We start from the raw sequence: 16,190 nt of genomic DNA, 5'->3' as shown, positions 1-16,190 counted from the left end.
ACTGCATCCACGTGGCATGGTCACATCTACTGCATCCACGTGGCATGGTCACATCTACTGCATCCATGTGGCATGGTCACCACTAACGCATGCATGTGGCATGGTCACCACTAACGCACCCACGTGGCATGGTCACCACTAATGCATCCACGTGGCATGGTCACCACTAATGCATGCATGTGGCATGGTCACATCTATTGCATCCACGTGGCATGGTCACATCTGCATCCACGTGGCATGGTCACAGCCAACGCATCCACATGGCATGGTCAAACAGATGGACCTTGCCCAATACTGCCACTTACTAATACATCTGAATTGCTCCAGCATGGCTACGGAAGTGACAAGCAGCAAACCAGCTCTTGATAATGCTACTTACATCAGGATCTGTTCACATTAGCATTAATGGGTTTTCATAATATATTTTGATATATTTGACATCCAGAATAGTCCAGTCTGCAGTGCCAACGTTCCGGTCACAAATATCAGAACCCCAATGCTCCCATTATAAGCCAAAGTGATCAGTCAAGATTCAATTGAAATAGCGATCATGGCTGCAGTATGCACAAAGCCAACGTGCTAGTGTGAACAGACCTTAACACTGCCTTACATGCAAAGCCTGAACCGGGGCCCAGACAACACGCAGGTATGCTACGTGTGTGAGCCTGTGTAAACAGTCGCCATAATCCGGCCTCATTACTAACCTTAATGACCTTGTCTGTTCCTGAAGTCAACAACCAGACTCTCGTGGGGTCAAAATGTACATGGACTATATTGTGCTTACTATTATGGAAAGTCGCAGTCGGTGCACGTCTGAGAAGAGAAAAAAAAAAAAAGCTAAAAGCACATGTGACAAACAGGAAAGCGTGAGCAGAGGTTTCATTCTTCTGGCTTTTTTTTTTTCCCCAAACAGCAATACCAACAAATGCCTAGATAAAACTGGTAGCCATGACCTAGGACAGAGAGAAGTGAGGAGATGAAGACTAGTGATGAGCGAATATACTCGTTACTCGAGATTTCTCGAGCACGCTGGGTGACCTCCGAGTACTTTTCAGTGCTCGGAGACTTAGTTTTTCTTACCGCAGCTGAATGATTTACATCTGTTAGCCAGGATAAGTACATGTGGGGGTTGCCTGGTTGCTAGGGAATCCCCACATGTAATCAAGCTGGCTAACAGATGTAAATCATTCAGCTGCGGTAAGAAAAACTAAATCTCCGAGCACTAAAAAAATACTCGGAGGACCCCCGAGCGTTCTCCAGAAATCTGGAGTAACGAGTATATTCACTCATCACTAATGAAGACCCCTTTTATGGAGTATACGAAAAGTTACAGTATTAAAACCACAAGGTGCCTCACAGCAAAGGACATTCAATAAGCCCCGACAAAACATACAGCGGCGCGTTAATAAGGAAACAAGAGGGAAGAAGAAAAAAAAAAAAAAAAAAAGGGACAAATGAGAATTCACCAGTCCAACTGTTACATCCCATATACACATCTGTGTAACTAGTGAGTCATTGGGTATAAACAGCGTGAAGTCATCATGATAATCATGAAAATAGATGTAGTATATGGCTGTTAATAGCTGCTGCTGTAAATGTAGGTCAGATCTCATGACCCTCCACATCGACGTGTTTCACCTGCTTCCTCTGGGGGCATGTCGGGGAGGGGTCATCCAATAAAACAAAGTTAGAACATGTGATGTAGAGGCAACAATGTAGATTTTATTAAGGTGTATACATACATACACGGCAGCATATTGATGCTAGCCCTCTAAATATCCTATTTTGTCCTATACTAGTGCACCTTGTGATGCGCATGCGCTGTCTGCTTTGCCCACTGTCTTCTGAGTTCATAGCACTCATACTTAGGGATAGTGCTGCGGGATTGCGTCCCAGTGACCGAAACTGGAAACCACACTTTCCAGTCTGGGGTGATATAGAAGCGTCATGTGCCATACATTTATTTCGCACCTTTCATTGATTCGATCACTGTTGCCTCCACATCACATGACGTGTCTTAACTTGTTTTATTGGATGGCCGCTAGTATTTACCTATACAAATGTTCTCCTCCCCAACATGCCCCCTGAGGAAGCAGGTGAAACGTGCAATCCCCCTCCCCGACATGCCCCTGAGGAAGCAGGTGAAACGCGCAATCCCCCTCCCCGACATGCCCCCGAGGAAGCAGGTGAAATGTGCAATCCCCCTGCCCGACATGCCCCCGAGGAAGCAGGTGAAACGTGCAATCCCCCTCCCCGACATGCCCCCTGAGGAAGCAGGTGAAACACGCAATCCCTCTCTCCGACATGCCCCCTGAGGAAGCAGGTGAAATGTGCAATCCCCCTCCCCGACATGCCCCCGAGGAAGCAGGTGAAACATGCAATCCCACTCCCCGACATGCCCCCTGAGGAAGCAGGTGAAACGTGCAATCCCCCTCCCCGACATGCCCCCGAGGAAGCAGGTGAAATGTGCAATCCCCCTCCCCGACATGCCCCCTGAGGAAGCAGGTGAAACGTGCAATCCCCCTCCCCGACATGCCCCTTGAGGAAGGAGGTGAAACGTGCAGTCCCGTTCCCCGACATGCCCCCGAGGAAGCAGGTGAAACGTGCAATCCCACTCCCCGACATGCCCCCTGAGGAAGCAGGTGAAACGCGCAATCCCTCTCACTGACATGCCCACTGAGGAAGCAGGTGAAACGCGCAATCCCTCTCCCCGACATGCCCCCTGAGGAAGCAGGTGAAACATGCGTCGGGGTGGAGGGACATGGGACCTGACCTACATTTACAGCAGCAGCTATTAACAGCAAGGTACTACATCTATTTTCATGAAGACTTCACACTGTTCATACACAACGACTCACAGATGTGTATGTGGGATGTTACAGTTGGACGGGTTAATTCTCATTTGTCCCTTTTTTTTTCCTTTTTTAACGCGCCGCTGTATAGGTTTTGACGGGGCTTATTGTATGTACTTTGCTGTGAGGCACCTTGTGATTTTAATATTGAAACTTTCTGTATACTCCATAAATATATAATTTATATACACATACAAGATAAAATTGAAAGGTAATATAGAAATGTGCTTTTCTTTGTAACGTTTTATTCTACATTCAGAAATATTTGTGTGTGCACTCACTGTTCATCGGTGATGGACTCGTAACAGCCATCACACACACGTACATCAAACTCAAAGCCCATGAGGGGAATCGTGGACCTCTTGGAGCTGCATTTTCCGCATACAGCTTTTCCACATTTTCTGCAGTGATGCTGAAATAACAGAAGAGGAGCTTTATAAACCTGACATATCAGTAGTCGCAGAGGAGCAGTGGTCTTCTTGCCCAGTGAGAGCCCAAGTTTCATCATCTCAGTACTCTGCTGTATATTTAGGCTACTACTAAACAGACATTTTGTTGCGCTACCGCTTGATTTTAACCATCAAGTAACTGCTGCAGTCCAGAAATACATGGCGTTTCATGCAGTTCTGTGGACTGCAGCGGTCCCTCGAAGGCTTCTTACTAATTACTACAGCATCATCAGTAATGCTACAAAAAGGCTGTAACTCCTAAGGAGGGTTAGGAGATGTGAAAATAAGGAGACATCACTCATCTTATGGCCACGTTCACACGGTCAGTATTTTACATCAGTGTTTGTAAGCCAAAACCAGGAGAACAAATACTGAATGTGAACGTGGTCTAAGGCCGTGTCTGGGACGGCAGCTCATCCCAGTTCACTCAGTCCCAGTAAACCATTTCCTTTTTGACCCCCACCACCATTCAAACTTTTTTTTGGCTGGGGTTGTAAAGCTGGAGGAACAAGGGACTGGGTTGTCCATTGTTAGGCTACTTTCACACATCAGGTTTTAGCCGTCAGGCTAAATCCGGCTAATTTTCCAAAAAACGGATCCGGCGAATGTTGCCGCCGGATCCAGTTTTTTTCCCATAGACTTGTATTAGTGCCGGATGACCTTGCGTTTCGTCCGGTTTTCGCTGGATCTGGCAAATCTGCAGTTTCCAGTTTCTGGAAAAAACGCCCATAGCAACATTTTTTTTTTCTGGCGAAAAAGCCGGAAGCACCGGATCTAGCGCTTCCGCCTGTTTGCTAGAATGGAAGCCTATGGGAGCCGGAAGGTGCCGTTTCCGGAAAATGACGGATTCCGGTTTTTTAAACTGAGCATGCTCCAATTTTTTTTTTTATCCAATTATCTGGATATGCTAGTTGGATCCGTCGAAAAAATGGATCCGTCGCATCAGTTTTTCACAATCTGCGCCGGATCCATTTTTTTACAACATTCGCCGGATTGTGCCTGATGCAAAAAACCTGATGTGTGAATCTAGCCTTAGGAATGGCGTCCCAGAAGTTGGATCTTCACCAATATAACTTTTAGAATCTAAATGGACAGATGATGAATAAAGGCGCATTTCAACCAAAGATATTTATCGTTGTCAACATGCTCAGGAGGTCCAAAAGAATAAAGGGAAGAGATGGGAAATCTCCAGAACGCTTCATGTGTAAAAAAAAAAAATAAAAAAAAAAAACATATTCTCTACCTTTTTTTTTTTTTTTACCCATAGGCAGAAACATGATTATCAGGAGTTGTGCTCTTGTTGATTTCACTACTACGTAGAACGCTACATAAGCATCAATACAGTGTCATATTCACCATCTTGCTCCCTCCTTGGAGAGCCGTGGCCATGACATGGCTCTGGCAAGAACAAGCATTGTATATTGTTCTCTCAGTGTTAAGCCTCTTTCATACGTCTTGATATTTCCAGTACTGGAAAAACAGTACCAGATATATCAGTGTCCGTGTGTACATGTGTGACATACGTATGGCAACTGTGTGCCGCATCAGTACCACACGTACCGGTGCCTGGGAAGCTGCAGTACTGTTAGAGCTGTTCCCCGGCACCGATCTCATCATTCTGCCCTGCTCGTGCTGCAATCAGTGTGACTAGTGTGAAAGAGGCCTTAGAGATAGCTGCAGGGATAAAGCCCCCGTCACACAAAGCGAGATCGCTGCTGAGTCACAAGTTTTGTGACGCAACAGCGACCTCAGTAGCGATCTCGCTATGTGTGACACGTAGCAGCGACCAGGCCCCTGCTGTGAGATCGCTGATCGTGTCGGAATGGTCTGGACCTTTTTTTGATCGTTGAGGTCCCGCTGGGTAGGACACATCGCTGTGTTTGACACCTTAACAACGACCTCATGACAGGATGTCCCTCATTGAGGTCTGTTAATCGTCATGAAATAGCTGCCATGTGACATCGTTGTACAGGTCGCTACAGGTCGCCGCATCGCTGCTGCGTCGTTGGGGAGATCTCACAGTTTGACATCTCACCAGCGACCACATAGCGACACAGCAACGATCCCTGACAGGTCGTATCGTTGTCGGGATCGCTTTAGCGTCGCTATGTGTGACGGGGCCTTAAGTCTTCGGAGAGAGGAGAATGCATGTACAGAATCAGAGAAGGCAGAGGCTATTGAAAAGGAGGAAAGCATGTGAAGAGAAAATAAGTGGTGGATAGAAGTGAAGACCGGACACACAGATTTCACATAATGGCTGAATTACTGGACACTCTCACAATAGAAGAATCTGAAACTTGGATCAGACTGCAAACTGCATATCATGGGGTGTGAATATGGATGCCATCGCAGTGGGAGAGGACAACCATCACGGTCCGATTCTTAGTTTCTCTACAGAAAAGGTCCTCTTCACGCTTCATTTTTTTTTCCTTCTGTCTGAGGTACACAAAGAGTGTTCCCAAAATATACCCTGAGAGAAGGCTTTAATGTGTGCCACTGTATACATCACCCGTGACATTACCAAGGTGTATACAGGAGTCCTGGATAGCGCTGCAGTCATCCAGAAGTTAGTCTGAATCCGTGTGACCTGTTTGTGCTTCTCAGACAGGACTCCGACCACGGAGCTCTATGGAGCCCTACACTCATCAGTACTACTGTAAACCTGGATCAGTGTCTCAGATTGGCGAGGCTCAGAACGCCCTATTCTCACCCATTTTGCGGATCAGACTTGGCCAAGTCTATGGGGATCAGTGTAAACCAGAGGAGCCTCTGAAGTACAATGTACGGTATGTCTTCTGTGCGTCAGAGTCTGATCACTTTGTAATTGATATATTGTTAGGAGACCATGGATACCCTGCTGTAGGGTAAAAAAAAAAATATGAAAAAAAAAAAAAGAAAACATGATCCAACCTGAATGACACTTGAGAAAAAACAATAAGTTAATTTGTACCAGATGGTAACACAGATGTGTGAATACTGCCTTACTTATCAGTCTTCCTCTCCCCGGGCTAAGGGGGGACAGGTTATAAGAACGCCTTTTCGTGGCTGGTGGCGCACAAACTGTCCAATTCATGAGAGCCAAGTACCTGCATTGTGTAAGTATCTATGTAGTGCGGGCCGGATGTCATTGATCGCACACATCTGTGCTGCTGTGTTCTCCTGTTTATAACCTGGACCTATGAATTAACATGCAGCCGGCATCACAGCAAAAGACCATCTACTGTACAGTGCGAGGGGATACAAAGCTGCCACGTTCTTCAGAGCTTGTACGTTTATACGCTTGACATTGCCAGTCACAGATTCCAGTGGTTCCCTCTCCTTTGAGCACTTCCCCACATGCACAGATGTGAACAGACCGCACTGTGCAGATGGTCAGTGGGGTCATCAATGTTACCAGCTCTAAACCTTGGATGGATCTTTGTATACATCCGAGACAATCTGTATTAACGTGTACCTCTAGTTATGTAATAAGATCCATTATACACTATGAACGTGCACAACAATTTCCTTCTGGTCACACACTAATTAGAGAGTCAGCAATGCATGTGATTAACAGAAGAGGTTGTAAAGACACTTCATATTACACATGGGTACAAGTTGTGTTGGCTTCAGAGTTGAAGGGGTAAGCCCATGTCCAAGATCCTATCCCAATATGTAGTAGATGTAATAATAATATGAGCAAATACCTCCCATTAGAAATGTAGTATAGTTCTTCTGATTTGCCATGTCTCTTTCCTCATGTGCAGGCATTGCAGGTCCTTAGGTAATCATGGTTACGACCACTAGAAACTAGCTGTCATTTGAGTGGAAGTAACCATGGATACACAAGGTCCTGCAATACCTGCGCATGAGGAAAGACATAGCGAATCAGAACAACTATACTACATTTCTAATTGGAGGTATTTGCTAATATTATTACACCTACTACATATTGGCATATGATCTTGGAGATGGTAACACCCGTTTAAGTAGTGAAATCAAAAGCTATAAGCTGTCACAATGGACGTCAGACGCAAAACAGACTTCTAAAGTTGAATATGCACATTACACACTAGTCTCATATTTGGCCAAGCCATCCCTTTAAATGGATTTTCCATTACAAGGATACTGATGAGCTATCCACAGGACAGGTCATGAACATCAGATCAGTGGGGGCCAACATCCGGCTCCCTCACCAGCTCCAGCAGTGGCTCGGTGTACATGTATAGGAGTTGATGTGCAGTGTGACGGCCGTGCTGTTCTGCTCAGGACATGGCTTACATCCAGCCACAAATGGGGACTGAAATCTACTAAAATCGGCGAAGGAGCTGATTGTCGCACACCCACAGATCTAATATTCTATGACGCAACACTGTAGTATAAACTTCTTTCACATGCACACCCTACTTTGTGTTTTATATGGGGAGAAGGGTATAATCTGCCACCAAGGTTCATGTAGAAACCGAATCCTTCTCTTCCTTGACATTATTGGAGACTCCTCTACACAGCAGATGGTCAGCCATTCCGCCCCCAAACTCAACATTTTCAGCCAACATTAATTTAATTTGCAAGGTCAGCTTAATCGGAGTGCTCAGAAACAGAAAAATCCCATTAGAGAAGAGTTTCAGATTTAAGCTCATTTTCAGCAGTCCTCGATGCGTCTTCTGTGTGAGCCCGTACCCCCATTATAATATATAATATTACATCGAAAGGACAGCTCCCGATCTCATACTTGCGGCTGATCTTTAGCTTCACTTAGAAGCAGCCATAAGAGGTTACACGCACCTGTCGGAGACCGATCTTCTTGCTGTCCCACATCTGTTTGAAGTTCCAGAAGAAAGGCTGGTCACACTTCTGACAAGAGTCACTGTCCAACCATTCCGGAGTCTGCAGAAGAGACCAAACAGGATGGACAGTCTCAGACAACACAGGTCTACCATGGAGTGCCGGCTTAATTTAGTAAGAGGTTATTAAGTCTCATGGGAAGATTCAATGGTTTCTTGTAATCTCTTAGTTTTATGCAGATGTGTCTTACAAGGCCAGTTCGACCAATTTCATCAAATCGCAAGTAAAAGGAGAAGCTAGCTACTTCCTGCCTGATCACCGAGGTCACAGGGGAGTTACATTTCACATTATACCTCTGTGAGGTGCATTTGTCCTGCAATTGTAGCTTTCAGACATTCACCCCAGAATGGAGAACGGAGAAGGCCACAGTACAATATAGTGTCCAGTGCACATAAGGATTCAGGAGCACCATCAACGTGGACTTTTTGCACATTACTTTTTGTCTATTCTAAAAACAACTTCCCAAAAAGGACGTAATCAAAAACATCACAGAAACAAAAGGCAGCCATATTTACCAACACCAGGTCATCACAGGGGCCCGATCATCGTCATGATGACCCCCAAATCACCAAGCTACGGAAAGCTCCTTAGGCCATGGTCAAAGCATGGTCTAAGAAGCTTCTATACAGGTATAATGCATTGCAATGCATTATACTGGTAATCAATGTGGAAAGAGTTAAAGTCCCCTAAAGGCACTAAGCTATGCTATAAAGATTAAAAAAGAAAAAACTAAAAAGATATATACACATTTTTTTAATTTTATTGTATTTATTTTTACACTAAATATACATTTTTATATATATATATATATATATATATATATATATATATATATATATATATATATATATATATATATATATATATATAAAAAAAACAAACACACAACTACACATTTTTCATACTGAAACGACCCGATCTATAAAAGTGTCACTAGTTAACCCCTTCAGTAAACGTTGGGTAAAAAAACAAAAAAAGTGGCAAACTATGCTTTTTCAACATAACGCTGGAAAAAAGTGGAATAGAATGCTATAAAAAAAAGTTGAATGTACATAAAAATGGCATCACTGAGATCATATTGTCTCGCAAAAGAAAAAACAAGCAGTCATACAGCTCCATCAGAGGAAAAACTATATAGAAAAAAATAATCATTTTTACATCACTAAACATTTTTATTGTGTAAAAGCGCGAAGACATTAAAAAAAAAATTACATACAAAGGAGATTTTTGTGTATTCACCGTAAAATCTTTCTCTTAGCCTCTAATTGGGGGACACAGGACGATGGGTGTTATGCTGCTGTCCACTAGGAGGCGATACTATGCATAATCTGAAAATGATTAACCATGGCTCCTCCTCTGCAGTATACACCCCTGGACGGCGTCAGCCTTCTCCAGTTTTGTGCAAAAGCATTAGGAGGAACGTAACATGAATAACATAACCATGCCTATAAGAAGGCAGCTATGTACGAGCTCTAGAAAACAATATGAGAACAGTAACGACGGCCCGGAAAGGGCAACAGGGTGGGAGCTGTGTCCCCCAATTAGAGGCTAAGAGAAAGATTTTACGGTGAGTACACAAAAATCTCCTTTACTCTGTCGCCTCAAAGAGGGACACAGGACCATGGGATGTCCCTAAGCAGTCCCTGGGTGGGAAGCTATGGACGAATATTGTGCAGACAGGCCCCTAAACTTGGGGCACCGCCGCCTGCAGAACTCGTCTACCCAGGCTTGCGTCCGCTGAGGACTGGGTATGAACTCTGTAGTGTTTAGTAAACGTGTGTAGGCTACTCCAAGTGGCTGCCTTACACACTTGTGCCAAAGCCTGGTGCCGAAAGGCCCAGGAGGCCCATACCGCCCGTGTAGTATATACCGTAATACCGGCTGGAAGAGGAGAATTCTTAAGGCGGTAGGCCTCTTGTATGGTGGATTTGATCCACCTGACAAGGACAGCTTTGGAAGCTGGCAGACCCTTGCTGCCGCCTTCCGGAAGAAGGAAAAGAGAATCAGACCTCCGGAAGTACGCAGTTCTAGACATATATACGCAATGCCCTGACAAGGTCAAGCGTATGCAGAGCCTTCTCCACTCTATGAACCGGGACCGGACAAAGGGAAGGCAGAGAAATTTCCTCATTGAGGTGGAAGTTGGACACAACCTTCGGAAGGAAGGATGGGACCGTACGGAGGACTACCTAGTCCTGGTCAAAAACCAGAAAGGGCTGTCTGCAGGAGAGTGCTGTCAGATCAGACACCCTGCGTAGCGAGGTGATTGTCACCAGGAAAAACACCACCTTCTGGGATAGAAGGCGGAGCGAGACCTCCTTAAGGGGTTCGAAGGGTGGTTCCTGCAATGCTGTCAGGACCAGATGGAGGTCCCACATTTCTAGTGGTCGTCTGTAGGGGGGAACCAATCGGGAAAACCCCCTGAAGGAATGTCCTTACTTGCGGCTTGGTAGCAATGTGCCTTTGAAAAAGCACTGAGAGGGCAGACACCTGGCTCTTAAGCAAGCCCTGGCACAGCCTGGCCTCCAGACCCGATTGGAGAAAACCAGGTAGTTTGGGGAGGGAATAAGGGAATGGGGTCTGGCCGCGAGATTCGCACCAGATAAAGAGAACTTTCCAGGTACGGTAATAGATCTTGGCAGAGGCTGGCTTCCGTGCCCTGATCATGGTCCTAATGACGTCCGTCGAGAGCTCTGCCTGGGTTAGAACCCAGGTTTCAAGGGCCACGCCGTCAATTTGAGAGCCCCTGAGTTCTCTTGGTAGAACGGGCCTTGTGATAGAAGATCCGGACAGTCGGGGAGGCGCCAGGGGGAGTCTGCTGAAAGTTGTATGATGTCGGCGTACCATGTACGTCTGGGCCAGACCGATGCGATTAGGATGGTTGGAACTCCTTCTTGCTTGATCTTCCTCACCACTCTGGATATCAGGGGGAGAGGTGGAAAAATGTACAGAAGCTGGAACTGGATCCTTTCCTGAACCAGAACGTCTGCTCCGAGCGACCGTGGATTGTGTGTTCTGGCCATGACGTTGGAGACCTTGGCATTGAAGTGGGATGCCATTAGGTCCACATCCGGGGTCCCCCAGCGATGGCAGATCTGGCAAAAAATTTCGGCATGGAGAGACCACTCTCCCAAGTCTATTCCTTGTCGTCTGGGGAAGTCTGCCTCCCAGTTGTCCACACCCAGAATATGGACCGCCGAGAGAACAGAGCCTGTGTCCTCCACCCAGTGGAGGATGTGTGACACTTCTCGCATCGCCTGGGTACTGCGGGTCCCCCCTTGGTGATTCACATATGCCACAGCCATGGCATTGTCCGATTGTATTCTGATGTGAGAGGCTGCCAGTAAGTGATGGAAGGCCCTCAATGCCAGGAGGATGGCACGAATTTTCAGGCTGTTGATGGGCATGGTCGCTTCCACTGGGGACCACTTGCCCTGTGGTGTAGGTGCACCGCACCCCAACCCATCAGGCTCGCATCGGTGGTCAGAACTTTCCATTGACCTGTGAGAAAAGATTTCCCCTTTGCTAGCAAGGTTGGCTTGAGCCACCAATGCAGGGACCTCCTGGTTGACGACGTTAGCTGGAATTCCCTGTCGAGAGAAAAAGGATTCCTGTCCCAGGACTTGAGAATGGCTAGTTGGAGAGGTCTGAGGTGAAATTGGGCAAATGGGACCGCTTCTATTGGTGCCCCATCCTGCCGAGGACTCTCATGGCAAACCAGAGAGATTGAGGGGGTTTGCGGAGAAGGGTGCGAACTTCTAGGCAGAGAGCCAGTGCCTTGTCCTTGGGAAAGAGGACTAGACCCCTTGAGGTGTTGAATAGCATTCCCAGGAAGGTCTGACTCGGGGTTGTTGATGACCTTTGTAGGTTGACTAACCAGCCCATGCGACTCAGAGTGTCGATTGTGATTGAGACGCTGAGCTCGCAGTCCTTGAAGGTGGGAGCCTTGATGAGTAGATCGTCCAGGTATGGAACGACTACTATGCCTCTGGAGTGCAGGACGTCCATGGTGGCGGCCATGACCTTGGTAAACACTCGGGGAGCTGTGGCGAGTCCGAACGGGAGAGCCACGAACTGGTAGTGGTCCTGGTCGATTGCGAACCTGAGAAATCTCTGATGGGCAGGTGCAATCGGTATATGCAGGTATGCGTCTTGTATGTCTATGAAGGCGAGATATTCTCCCTTCTCCATGGACACAATGATGGACCAAAGGGACTCCAAGCGGAAGTGACGAACCCGTACATATTTGTTGAGTTGTTTTAGGTCCAGTATGGGCCATACGCTGCATCCTTTCTTGGGGACTACGAATAGATTGGAGTAGAACCCTCGGAAGCGCCCGGCCGCGGGAATCGGTACTATGACTCCTGCTTGAAGAAGTGAGGAAACCGCATGGTGTAAGGCACGAGCCTTGGCTGGCGGTTTTGGGGGAACAGAGAGGAAGAATCGATTTGGTGGGTTGGAATTGAACTCTATCTTGTATCCGGAAGACACTAGCTCCCTGACCCACCTGTCTTCCATAATAGGCATCCAGACTTGCTGAAAGAGCAAAGTCGGCCGCCTACGGGTGGGATGTCTTCCGGAGTCCGAGAGTCATGAGGAACAGAAAGTCTGAGGTTTTCCTCCTTTGGGCTTTGACTGGCCTGCTTTTGACTGCCAGGTCTTGTCCGACCTTTCCTCGACCGTAAGTTGTCCCTGCGTGGGGAACGGTTACGATTTTGTGCTGGACGTGAGAGACAGACCAGCCCGAAGAATTTAGAAAGGATCGGAATCGGGTTTGGTTACACTTCTTGTAAGTGCGTTTAGGTTTGAGTTGAGGGAGAGAGGTACTCTTACCCCCGGTGGCGTTGGACATCTTGTCCAACTTTTCACCGAAAAGTCGCCCACTGAGATACGGGAGGTGCGTGAGGGACTTCTTTGAGGCGGCGTCCGCTTTCCATTCTGCAGCCAGAGGATACGCCGAATCGTGATGGCGTTTGATGCTATCACCGCTACGCCTCTTGCTGAATCCAGAGCTGCATGAAGCATGTAATCTGCTACAACTGCTATTTGAACCACTTGGTCCAACAGCTCAGGAGCAGATGCTTGGAGGCCAGCTTGTAAATTTCTGGCCCAAGCCAGGATGGCCTTGGCAGCCCAAACTGAAGCGAACGCGGGAGCCAGGGAGGCCCTTGCCGCCTCGAAAATTGAACGAGCCATGCGTTCTACCTGCCGGTCTGCTGCATCCCTGAGGGTTGAGCTATCTGGCAGGAGGGTCTGTGCTGCTAGTTTAGAGACTGGGGGGTCCCCTTCGGGTGGATCTGTCCATTCCTTGGCGTCCTGTGGGAAAGGGTACCTTGCCTCCAGATATTTGGCGAATTTTCTCTCAGACTGTGAGAGCTGCTTGTTAAGGATCGCCTTAAACTCTGGGTGGTTAGAGAAAACCTTAGGCGGCTTCAGAGCTCCTTCAAAGGAAATCTTGTGTTCTGGGGCCTCTTGTGGCGGATCAGAAATGTCCAGCACCCGATGGATGGAAGAGATTATGTCCTCAACTAGCGCTGTATTGCTAGGGGGGATTGGGATCAGGAACCCCTCCGTTTCCCGGCCTGAGTCGGAGTCACAGATGGCTTCCGAATCCTGTGTATCACTGAGGCGTCCCCTGCTGGGTGAGCTGGGGAGGAGGCCTTCTCTGGTCGGGGATTGTGGAGATCTGCATTGTCTGCCCCTGGAAGGGGACGGTCTAGATGACCTGGAACTACGGTGTCTCTCCCTAGAAGGGAATGACCGTGTGCTATGGGATGACGCAGATGGACTTGACCTATGGGTCCGCTGGCATCCTGACCTAGACGTGGATGTGCCAGGGTCGTCCTGTTCCTGAGTCAAGCTCTCCCTTTTCTGGCTAACTGTCATAGCCGAGGCATGACTCTGCAGAGCCTGAAGCAATGTGGAGGTTTTGGTTATCTACAGACTGCGTCATAGATTGCGACCTCTGAGTGAGCCACTCCGCCGTGGCATTAGACACCGAAGCATTGGCAGGGGCTTCTTGGGACTCTGACGCAGTAGTCTGGATGCAGTCCTGGCAGTGCGGGTACGTGCTGCCACTGGGGAGAGCAGTCCTGCAGGCTGTGCAGAATGCATAATAGCAGTCCTGCCCGATTCTCTTGGACATTGAGCCCGGCATAGTGCTCAGAGTGCAGAAGGGCTGGCTATGCAGAGGACCCTTAGGGGTGGCTATGCAGAGGAATCTATAGGGGAGCCTTATAGGGAATATGGATTCACAGCAGAGTAAAAAAACCCAGCTGTAATCTTACCCCACCAGTTTGCTCCTAGGTCCAGCGCCGAAGATCCACAGTCCTGTGCCCCCCGGAGACTGGCTGGCCTGGTCCTGCTGACCGGGAGATGCAGGGTTAATCTCTGCAGCAGAAATGGCCGCCGTGAAGAAGAGGAAGGGGGAGAAGGGGGCAGAGAGCTGAAAAAGGCAGCAGAGCTGTGTAAAAACACGCCCTTTCTGTCTCGATCTGCCCACTCTGACACTGTAGTGTCATATTTGTCATCCGGGGCGCGGAGAGGAGGCGGAGGCTTCAGCTAGGCCGAAGCCGCGGCCTAAATTAGATCTCATAAGGTCTCATACCATCCAGGGTCCAGTCCGGTGTGCCTCTCTGCCCTATACTATAGCGGTAAGCACTGCATTATTTATGTACTTGACTGGTAGACTGTTATGTATAGCGGTGGCTTGCAGCTTTTGCTGTCACTAGTGAGCTGACCTTGTCAGTCTGTTTTACACTCTGGGCACAGCATACCGGTGGACACCTGTTTTCGGTAATCACCCTTATGCATTTATACTGAATCGTCATTATATATGTGTGGTACATCTTTTTGATACTTTTTATGATGTCTGACTTTTTTGGATATTCAAATAAAATTTATACTGTTATACCCATTATACTCCTTTTTCTCCTGATTTTTCTTGCTGTATGGAGTAGGTTGCCTTGTTTCTTGGCTTTGGGTCTCTTACCACTATTCAGTGCTAATAGCCAATTCTTCTTCAAAACATGTGGTCTGGTTTTGTTGCAGTAGTTGGCCTAAATTAGATGCCTGATGCCCAGAAAGGCTCCAGGCCGGCGCAGTAGTCCGGGAAGGGGTCGGATCTGAACCAGACCCCACCGGATTTAAAGGCAGGATAGCGGTGGGGCTATAAGCGGAAGGGGTCCCCCTGAGGCAGTATAGAGCTGGTGCTGTCGCAGAGACAGGGGCGCAGGGAGCCCTGTGTCTCTATTGTGCCATGCCTGCCTGCACTCCCCCCGGCCCCGACAGGAGCCCGCAGCTGGGCTGGGGTCCCTGGATGCTGGCCCATTGCTGCAGAGTGCTGCCTGTACAGGCCCTACCTGAGGCGTCTCAACCTAATGCCCCCAAAGGGGAATTAGGGAGGGCGCTGCCGTCACCATCAGGGGGCTTTATCCTTGCCTCGACCTCAACCCAGAAACCAAAAGGAATTGGGGAAGGAGGGTGGTCTCAACTTCGAACCAGCACCTGAGGGACTGGGGAAGGAGCGACATGGGGGATAGCCATCTCAACTTCAACCGGGCACCCCGTAATAGGGGGCCGAGGAAGGAGCCATGCCGGGAGTCTCGCAGGAGACCCACTTTTCTTCATCTGTAATCCCGTCGGAAAAAACGGAGTAAAGAAATAATTTTTAGGTGTGCCTCCTATGCGACACTAAGCAAAAACTGGAGAAGGCTGACGCTGTCCAGGGGCGTATACTGCAGAGGAGGAGCCTCCTAGTGGACAACAGCATAACACCCATGGTCCTGTGTCCCCCAATGAGGCGACAGAGTAATATGGTATCACTAATCACACTGACCCGAAGAATAACGCTGTCTAGCAATTTTACCACATGCAAAAAAAATTGAGGGGGGGGGGGGGGTCGTAGAATCATTCCTGAATTTCTGGTTTTTGTTCAGTCTGCTTCCCAAAAATTGGAATAGAAAGCGATCAAAAAAATGCCCAAAAATGGTACCAATAAAAAAGTCAACTCGTCCTGCAAAAAACAAGTGATAAAAATGTAATGATTCTTTCTTCAACGCCCAAT

General features: G+C 47.8%; 1 protein-coding gene across 1 annotated transcript in view; it reads right to left on the bottom strand.

Moving 5' to 3' along the window:
• WDFY2 (WD repeat and FYVE domain containing 2) overlaps positions 1–16,190 on the bottom strand; it is an 86,656-nt gene that overhangs the window by 7,454 nt on the left and 63,012 nt on the right. The window contains exons 9-11 of the mRNA XM_069758884.1: positions 8,066–8,167; positions 3,134–3,264; positions 705–813 (exon numbers count right to left, since the gene is read on the bottom strand). Of these exons, the coding sequence (XP_069614985.1) occupies positions 705–813; positions 3,134–3,264; positions 8,066–8,167 (342 nt within the window). The remainder of the gene's footprint in view (positions 1–704; positions 814–3,133; positions 3,265–8,065; positions 8,168–16,190) is intronic.

The sequence above is a fragment of the Ranitomeya imitator genome, chromosome 3, assembly GCF_032444005.1.
Source record: "Ranitomeya imitator isolate aRanImi1 chromosome 3, aRanImi1.pri, whole genome shotgun sequence".
Classification (NCBI taxonomy): Eukaryota; Metazoa; Chordata; class Amphibia; order Anura; family Dendrobatidae; genus Ranitomeya; species Ranitomeya imitator.
This window is presented reverse-complemented; position numbering and strand designations above follow the sequence as displayed.